We start from the raw sequence: 10,178 nt of genomic DNA on the forward strand, positions 1-10,178 counted from the left end.
AAAAAATATATATATATATATATATATATATATATATCTTAAATAAGTATTTAGTTTTCCTTGCACTATCAAGAAGAAAGTTACAAAGCTGTCAATAAGGTGGTACCCTACAGTACAAAAGCTAAACGGTACATCTTTGTACCTTATTTATTCCTAAATGGTTCATATTACTACCTTAAATGTACATAGTGCTTTAAAAGTACATATTAGCACTAGGGATGCACGATAGGATTTTTTGGGGCCGATACCGATACCGATTTTAACAAACACTTATTGGCCGATTCCGATATTTGTCACTTCCTCTCTTATTTGAAATTTTGGCATCAAAATATATAGTATTTTGATCATGTTTTAAATCAGCAAAGTTCAAAAACACCAGCATTAAATTATACTAGCAGTTTTATTGCTGCATCATCAAATAATTTCTAATGAACATGGATTGGATCCATTTAACATTCAGCAGGCCTACATAAATACAACAGAACAAAGATACATATTAAATAAACAGTGCTTTTTAGGTAGGTTTAACAAATGTAAAACAACACTTCACTGTATAAATTAAATACATATTAATCCTTCTTTATTGTAACAGACTTTATTATGATTAATCTTCTAATTTGTTTTTGTATACATTTTAATATTTTTTGTAAGTTTAAATATGTATGAGATCTCCTTACTAAGGCGGGACTCTTATTTTGAAGGGTTTTTTAGTCTACGGAGCTATAAGGGTAATGAAAGCACGCAGTTCTTCGGATTTAAAGTTTGTCAGTTTATTAAGCTTTTGTTATATGATTAGCATTAAAGTGCAGACAGCAGCGCTAGGATTATGCAACAGACGTTATACAGCTCAGTGCCTTCATGCAGTTAATTAATAAACCATCGGTTTGTTATATCGGCCTTTTCCCTTATAGGCTTGAGTCCCAGGCCTCCTGAGACTCCTCGTTCTTTAGACTGGTCCTGTACATTTATTTTCTCCCTGCTGCTCATTCGGCACACAGAGCTCCTAAGAGAGAGAGAGAGAAAGACATGAGTGAAGATGTCCGTAACTGCAAAGACTGAAAGACTTATCATCTTTCTCACCTGCGTTTCTTGTTTGCAGTGTTGGCATTTGAGATCTGTGAATTTTGTTGCTCAGTAAGTTCAGTCCTCCACTAAAATAAACATATGCAAAAATTAATATAATCATCACACTTCATTTATAATGGATCTAAATAGACCAGATTTAATTAATGTTCTGATTAGTAGTTTAAACGCTATAGTAGTGAGTTCAATGAATGACATTTCATTAAGGGACCAAAATTTTGTCTTTGGTACAAAACCATCTAATCAACAAATAAACAGCCTCACATGACTCACTGAATAAAATTACAGTTGACAATAGGTTAATTAATAAGTTAACACATTAATGCAGTTGGCTTTTAAACTAAGGCGGGACTCTTATTTTGAAGGGTTTTTTAGTCTACGGAGCTATAAGGGTAATGAAAGCACGCAGTTCTTCGGATTTAAAGTTTGTCAGTTTATTAAGCTTTTGTTATATGATTAGCATTAAAGTGCAGACAGCAGCGCTAGGATTATGCAACAGACGTTATACAGCTCAGTGCCTTCATGCAGTTAATTAATAAACCATCGGTTTGTTATATCGGCCTTTTCCCTTATAGGCTATAGCCAATATGCTGATGGTTGTAAATTGAGGAAAAATCGGCCGATAAATATCAGCGGCAGATACATCGGTGCATCCCTAATTAGCACCTAAAGTGTACATACATACACGGTGACAATTTTGTAAAATTTTTCCTGAGAGTGCGTGTGTTCATGTGTTAAACATTTAATTTGCTTCATATTATGAACTTTAGCAAACATGGACAGATAATAGTGTACTGGATGGATGATGTATTTTTGTAGGCCAAAACCTGGAAATGTTAGTATTTTAGTACTTGCAGTTAATTCATCCCAAAGTCAATGGGTTTTTTAAATGGGTTTTTGGTTAAATGCCTGAAATAAGGTCTTTATAAGTTTTATTCTAAAACAAAGTACATCAGTAACACCCCCTTATACTTTTTTTAAAGCTTTTACTTGTCTTGAAAAAGGCTATTGCTAAGTGTCTAAATGGGAATACAGAGGTTGTCGGTTGAGAGGTTGTTAAACGTCATCACACCAAACATGAAAACTCATCTACTGACTACTCCACTTTTCACAGCCTCGTTGTGTTATTAATCACACTTATTCAAACTATTCGAACTAAATCTTTCAGAGAAAATTTTTTTTAAAATACAGACTGAAAGAGCTGTGGGAAGCTTAGTGATGGTGACGCTGAATCATGTGACCGTGGTGTAGTTCGCTCATAGCCTATGTTTAGCGTTTGTAAATACCCAAATATTTCTCATTTGAGAAAAACATTATGAACATAATGTTCATGATGAACAAAACATCTAAGAATCATAAACTTTTGTTGTTCACAGAGCTTTCTGCAATGATCCAAAAGCCAATGGAAAAACCCTATTCAGTTTTTGTCAAGCCAAGGGAACCAGGGTGATGGTAACTTCCGGGATGGCCTACAAAAATACATAATTTCTGCAGCACTCTATTAAAAATGCTTTCCTGTCCTAGTAAATGATGCAAATATAAATTACAAGAGAGGAAAATGAGAGTATTTCATGATGGCCGGGGAAAGCAATATGAGTGAAGACAGATGAGTAGTCCAGTAGAAGAATTCTGTGGATATTGTTCAGTTGAACAGATTTCAAGGCTGCAAGTGTCTATTCTCTTTCATATTGCAAAAGCAAAGAAAAAGAAAGAATAGTACTTGGTAAGACAAAAAGCTCACTTTAGAATTTTTTTTTTTTTGTGATTGATGTCACAAAAACAAATTGAGGTATTAGTCTCTTTCAGCAAATAATAGTGCAATTATAATTTTTTTCACCCTAATAAAAGTAGTCTATGAGAAATAACTGACAACCTTTTCAAAATGTCCACTGGTTAAATAGGCCTGCTATATTACATACAGTAAGTTGTGAATTTCTTCCTTTTGTGTCTAAAATGACAGATTTAGATAGAGGTGTGTATGTTCTTACATTAGCCTGTCTTTGAGACAGTTCTTCCAGTAAAGACACAACACTCTCATCCGCCACATCAAATGGAGTCTGACCCTTAAAAACAAACAAAAAAAAAAACAACAGTTTCAGTTATGATAATTTCACAAACATGCATGCACCCACACACACCCACCCACACACACACTGTGAAACAGAACTATGGCTAACTGCAGTGCTGCTGCAGAACTCTGGTGCATTTTGACACCGAACAGAAGCTCCACACTTCCTCTTCCTTTAAGAGTGCATGACTCCTGCTGTGCACTTATTATATATCAGGTCTTAACTTTTGCTTTACCTTTCCTATTTAGAAATACAGTACATTTATTTTATTTAGGATTACAGTATATTGGCTATTGCTACCATATTTCTTCATGTCAATACAGATCTAATATTTATCCTGTATTTTTTTCCAGAATCAAATGATTATAACACATAGAAATAGGAATAGATAAAAGCAGATAAAATTGTCCTGAAATAGAAATGGGGATCAATGGATGATTTGGCTTTTAAAGGGCTAGTTCACCTGATATTGACAATTCTGTCATCATTTACTCACTCTCATGTTGTTCCAAACCTGTATGACTTATTTTCTTATGCGGAAACAAAGGAAGGTATTGTGAAGAATGTTGACTTCCATGAAAACACTGAGACATTCACAAATTATCTTATGTGTTTAGAATTCTCATTTTTGGGTGAACCATTCTTTTAAGGCTGGTCAAAACCTGCCTAAGGAAGACAGCTTTGTTTCTCATAGGCAACAGTTACTGGCCAACAGAATTTGCTGCTAAATGTTTAGCACTTTTTGCTTTCTCTCTCTCACTCACCCCATTACTGTGGGCCTCCATGTCACACAGTTGCTCAGCGAGCAGACGGCAGGCTTCACTTTGGCCCCAGTGAGCCGCAGCATGGAGAGGAGTCCAGCCATCATAGTCCTCAGCACTCACATCCAGACCACACTGACACAACAATCTAACAGAGAATGAAAGAAACTGTATGAAGTCCTCCGTACAAGTGTTTAGTACAATTTAAAGATTCATGCTCTGTATCAAAACCTAGTGAGCATTTTAAACGTGACATTTTAAAGGTCATGAAACACTAAATTACATTTTTTGAGATGTTAACAGATTTGCATGAAGTGTACTTCCTTTATGAATTATAGTAACTTTTCATAAATAACATAATTAAGAAATTAAAAATTTGTAAATAAAACTAATAATCCCAGAAACTCATGCCCCTCAGATTTCTGAGTCAAGTGGATTTTGCAGACAAATTCAAATTTAACAAACAAAAAATAGGTACAGGTACCTTTGATAATTACATTTATATTAGGTACAAATATTATTAGTGCAGCAAACTCGTCATTTTGAAACCACAACATTTTGGGGGGAGTGGTGAGGATGTCAGTCCACTGTTTTTTTTTTTTTTTCAAATTACCCCGAAGGCATTTAAAGGGGTCATATGATGCTTTTTTAAACATCATTATTTGGTGTAACAGAATATGTTGACATGCTTTAATGTTCAAAAAACACATTATTTTTCAAATATTTCAAATAATTACAACACCTCTCTCCCCAGTCTGGCATGAACGGCTCGAATAGTTGGTTTTGAGACTTTAGTCTTTGCAACTTCAGGGATCTTATCTATGCACAATCAGCTTGTAACACTCCAAAGAGAAAGGAAAACTTGAAATCGCATCATATGACCCCTTTAATGACATTTATTATAAATCCACATAAATGTCAGTCTTATGTGAAAATGCCCTTTTCTCAGATAATTGCAGTCTCAGGAGGGCAAGCACTTGCACACAGGGAACCTGCATCTAACATCCACAGCATGTGTTTCAAGAAGACTACAGAAAACAGAAGGTTTACAGAATTTGCTTCCATTACCAAGCTGTATTCAGGTATAAAAAAAAAGCCCTAGGCCAACCCCTTATTTTAATCTACAGGTATTCCTAGAGTCTGTAAATCAACCCTCTACGCACACCTTGGCAACAGAATCGGCATTGGCTAGTAAATTTTTTAGTTTACTCGCCAGTCAAGCATTATAAAACTGAAACTCAACCCTCTTTTTTTTTTGATGAACTCACATTACTACTTGCATCTATTAATTCTCTCTGCACATCTATGATTATTATTGGAGATATTAATATTCATGTTGATAATCCTAGTTGTAATCATACTGCAAATTTTATGGAGATTTTGGATTGTTTTAACTTGATCCAACATGTCAAATTTCCTACTCATAGAAAAGGTCATACACTTGATTTGGTGTGTACAGCTGGTGTTGATATTAATCAGCTTGAGGGCAAAGATTTGTGCATTAGTGATCATAGGCTCTTGAGTTTTAATATTTCTGTTCCCTTACAAAAGTCACTAAAAAGGGTTATTAGTTTTAGAAATCTTAAAAATATTGATCATAATCACTATCCATGCATTATCAATGATACTTCTACAGGTAATACTGTTGACCAATATAATTAAATTTTCTCATCAATTTTCTCATCAACTAGCAAGAACTGAATACTACTCACAAGTCATTAATGATGGTACTGGAAATCCTAATAAGATGTTTAAGTTAATAAACAAACTCCTTAAACCAACCAACTCACCTACTTGTTCCTTTGTACAGCAGTGCAATAAGTTTCTGAAATTCTTTACAGAAAAAATTGAGAATATTTATTAGTCCATTTAGTTCTGTCTCTCTGTGTGCACCTCCTGAGATTTATCCTTCAAACTTTCCTTCTAATTTGTTTTCTAGTTTTAATACAGTCACCATTGAATACATTCATAAACTAATTATGACAATGAATTCAACTACGTGTATTTGGACCCTATTCCAACTTTTGTTCTCAAAGAGTGTCTGTCATCTATCAGTCCTCTCATTCTGAACATTGTCAACACCTCCCTTATTACTGGATCTGTTCCCCAAGCCCTTAAGGTTGCTGCCATCACACCAGTCCTCAAAGAGCCTGGGTGTGATATGTCTGTCCTATCAAACTATAGGCCAATATCTAATCTTCCTTTTTTGGCGAAGTTTCTGGAACGTGTTGTCGTTTCGCAACTTCATTCTCACTTGTCCCTGAACAAGCTCTTCAATCTGGGTTTTGATCTGGACATAATACTGAGACTGCCTTGGTTCGAGTCATGAATGATCTCCTTGTCTCTGCTGACTCTGGTGCCCTTACTATCCTGGTGCTGTTAGATTTGAGTGCAGCCTTTGATACGGTGTGTCACTCTATACTGATTGAGAGACTGGAGACTTGGCTTGGTATCTCCGGTCCAGTGCTAGAGTGGTTTAAATCTTACCTTACTGATCGTTCCCAGATTGTTGTTTTAGGTAACAACAAATCTAATGTCGGACAGGTCTGTCACGGTGTACCCCAGGGGTCTGTCCTAGGCCCTATACTCTTTAGTATTTACATGCTTCCTCTAGGGCAGATTATTAGAAAGCATGGTTTGGGGTTTCACTTCTATGCTGATGATACCCAAATTTATATTAACACGAAAACTAATATTACAGGTATCTCTGCAACACTCTCGGACTGTTTGCAGGAAATGAAATTATGGATGTACCACAATTTCCTTAAATTGAATGGGACCAATTCAGAGTCCTTCTCGTTGGTACCCCTGCACCTGCCAGCAATGGTAGAAATTTCAGTTTGCATCTTGATAATGGTGTAATATTTCTATCTTCTCAAGTTCGTAATCTTAGTGTTCTTTTTGATTCTCACTTGACACTGGATGCACATATCGAGTGCATTTCAAAATCTGCATTTTTTTCATCTCAGGAATATTGCCAGGTTTAGGCTTTTTCTTTCACTACCTGATGCTGAAAGGCTTGTCCATGTTTTTGTTACCTCTAGGGTTGATTATTGTAATGCCCTTTATATTGGCCTACCTGCAAAATCTATTAAGCGCCTGCAATACATACAGAACTCAGCGTATATAATATTCTCTGCTAAAATAATCTGTATGAGACCAACGCAAGGTCCAGTCTTTCCCGTCTGAGCTCATAATCGGTAATGTGGTGGTCACACCCACGCGCAGCGGCACTATTCATGCCGTATTCATTCAAGCTATTGTGCCACGCAAACCTGTAAACGTCCACATCACCTCCGTAAACAAAGCAGCAAGATTCAAGTTCATCTAGGCTACTTTTCATTTTTGGAAGAGGACCCGCTGTGAAGAATTAGCCTTGTATTTACCTCAGAAGAAGAACGTGATGCGTACTTTTCACTCCACTACATTTCTATCAAGGTTCTCGAAGTAGAAAGTCGTTACTATGTAGCAGCTTTGAAAGTGGGTGATTTTCTTCTCTTAGTTCACCCAAAAATGAAAATTAGCTTGAGTTTTACTTAACCTCGAAGCATCCTAGGTGTATATGACTTTCTTCTTTCAGATGAATCCAGTCGGAGTTATATTAAAAATTGTCTTTGATCTTTCAAGCTGTTTAAGTGAAGTGACATGTGGCCAAGTATGGTGACCCATACTCAGAATTAGTGCTCTGCATTTATCCCATCCAAAGTGCACACACACAGCAGTGAACACACACACACACACACACCGTGAACACACACCTGGAGCAGTGGGCGTGTTGCAGTTGAACAGTCCACAAGTCGTCAAATAAAGCTCGCGCATTCATAATAAAACGTGCCGCAGACGGCTCCCTCGGATGAATAAAGGTCCCCTGTAGCGAATCCATGAGTTTTTGTAAGAAAAATATCAATATTTCAAACGTAATAAACACTTTTCTCTCACTTCCGCTGACTGTCATACACTGAAGCAGTTCCGGCAGATGACGTAAGATGCGCAGCATTACGTGATTAGTGACGAATGCGGAGAGAGAACAGAACAAAACAAAATGCCGGTCACAAATTAGAAGTACAAACCGAAGATTTGCAAAGAAAAATGTCAGAGGATTTCGATATAAACCGAGAGGAGACTGGTTTTCCTTTGCTAAAGTAAGGAAACTTTGCTTCTTTTGCTCCTATTTAACAAACTCACGAGACTAGCATATCTCAGAGGCGCTAGCGCTGCGCATACGTCATACGCCATCCAACGGAACGGATCCGCGTATGATAGATAACGGAAGTGAGAGAAAAGTGTTTATTATGTTTGAAATATGGATATTTTTCTTACAAAAACTCATGGATTTGCTACAGGGGGCCTTTATTCATCACCCGGAGCCGTCTGCGGCACGTTTTATTATGAATGTGTGAGCTTTATTTGACGACTTGTGGACTGTTCAACTGCAACACCCACTGACTTCAATGATAGAGCTTGGAATAGCCAGGACAATTTTTAATATAACTCCGACTGGATTCGTCTGAAAGAAGAAAGTCATATACACCTAGGATGCTTCGAGGGTAAGTAAAACACAAGCTAATTTTCATTTTTAGGTGAACTAACCCTTTAAACGTGGAGTTTTTTTTTTAGACAGTAATCACTTTTGTAGGGTTACGTGAAGTGATTTCCCAGCATTTTTTGAACACGGACCAGTTGCAAATGTGATATTTATTTACTACAATTCAATAATAAGAAGTTAATATGTGGTATATATTAGACAAAATATTGTCTAATTTAGCAAAATTGTGTAAACGAAAATATTACCTATAAAGCCACAGAAGAACTGTTGTTCGTCTCCTAACAAAAAACAATAGTTTTTCAACTTGAAGCAGCACTGCACAGACCGTTCTGTGTATGACATCAAATTACCACAAGAGCAATTAGAGAGCATTTTTGAATGTGTGTTTTGATGTAAAATAAATCTTGCTGTTTTGCTTTTTTGTTAAAGCAGTGTTGCTGTTGTAAAGTTATACAGCTGCAGTTGTGTTGCTGGGTTTTAATTTCACTGTCCACTCAGTTCAAATGTGGATAAATGGCTATACATGTTTCACTTCTATATGTTTGTAACATTCTAAAAGCTCTTTATTCCAAAGATACTACCAGCTAGTCAGTGTATTCAGTAGGTGTCATGTATTGTAGCTTCAGAGGCATAAGGTATTGCAAGTATTACATACAACAATAATAAAACAGTCCATTGACATAAAAAAGGAAATTTTGGTATTTTGGTACTTAAGTACTTTTAAAAGCAAGTCCTTCTGTACTTTTACTTAAGTAAAAATATGTCTTTACAACTTTAAAGGTCCCATATTGTCAAAACTGAAATTTCCTGCCTTTTTTCACGATAAATTAGGTCTAGGGGCTATTTAACTACCATATAAGTTTCAAAACAGTCAGTCCACAGTTAAATGCACATAGCCTGCATAAAGTAGCTGTGATTTTTCACAAACTGTTTTGACTTCCGTAAAAAGTTGACGTCAGAACTACACAGTCACCGCCTTCAGTCACCACCCGAGCACTGCCCACAGTCCCACTATCCTTTTGCCAAACCCCCCAGACAACATCGCGTCCATGCCATTGCTGAGCAATGACAACACTGAAACATGTCGAAAAGGTTAACTTTAACCACGAAACCAGATCGGCCGACCTGTAACGTTACACTCTCACTCAAAGGATGCACGATCTGACAGGATTGTTACTATGAGGTGGATCACATCTAACGTGTATAGTAAAGACAAACTCACCGTGTCTATCTAGTCATGATGAAGATGTGTATACATTTCAATTTCAGCAGGCAACTATTTTTACAGCTACATTACAAATTAATCCCCCCACAATTGATCACAACAATGTATATACAATTACAAATGATTATATATAAATCATCAGTTTGTTGTTTTACACCCATGCACACAGACATTATTTCATACACGACATAGTCGTGAGATGCAAGAAACATAGATATATGGCAAGAAATCTGTAGACGCGCACATAACAACAAAAGACAAAGCTCCTGAGAGACATACCGGTCAACATTTGGGTACCAAAATACGGGAAAGGAGGAGGGACGGGGGTATGGGGGGGCGTAGTCAAAAGTAACCATTTTTATATTATTATATTTATATTCATTTTAACAATTATTATCAAACAATTATATTCATTTAGTAACATAAATATATATTAGTGTATAATACTGTATATATATATATATATATATATATATATATATACAGTGGTGTGA

General features: G+C 36.2%; 1 protein-coding gene across 1 annotated transcript in view; it reads right to left on the minus strand.

Annotated features, from left to right (window-relative positions):
* LOC107710164 (protein phosphatase 1 regulatory subunit 12C-like) overlaps positions 1-10,178 on the minus strand; it is a 38,283-nt gene that overhangs the window by 7,500 nt on the left and 20,605 nt on the right. Inside the window, exons 6-9 of the mRNA XM_016514901.1 lie at positions 3,917-4,061; positions 3,072-3,146; positions 1,081-1,151; positions 893-1,003 (exon numbers count right to left, since the gene is read on the minus strand). Of these exons, the coding sequence (XP_016370387.1) occupies positions 893-1,003; positions 1,081-1,151; positions 3,072-3,146; positions 3,917-4,061 (402 nt within the window). The remainder of the gene's footprint in view (positions 1-892; positions 1,004-1,080; positions 1,152-3,071; positions 3,147-3,916; positions 4,062-10,178) is intronic.

The sequence above is a fragment of the Sinocyclocheilus rhinocerous genome, unplaced genomic scaffold (genome assembly GCF_001515625.1).
Source record: "Sinocyclocheilus rhinocerous isolate Xijiao unplaced genomic scaffold, SAMN03320098_v1.1 scaffold447, whole genome shotgun sequence".
NCBI lineage: Eukaryota > Metazoa > Chordata > Actinopteri > Cypriniformes > Cyprinidae > Sinocyclocheilus > Sinocyclocheilus rhinocerous.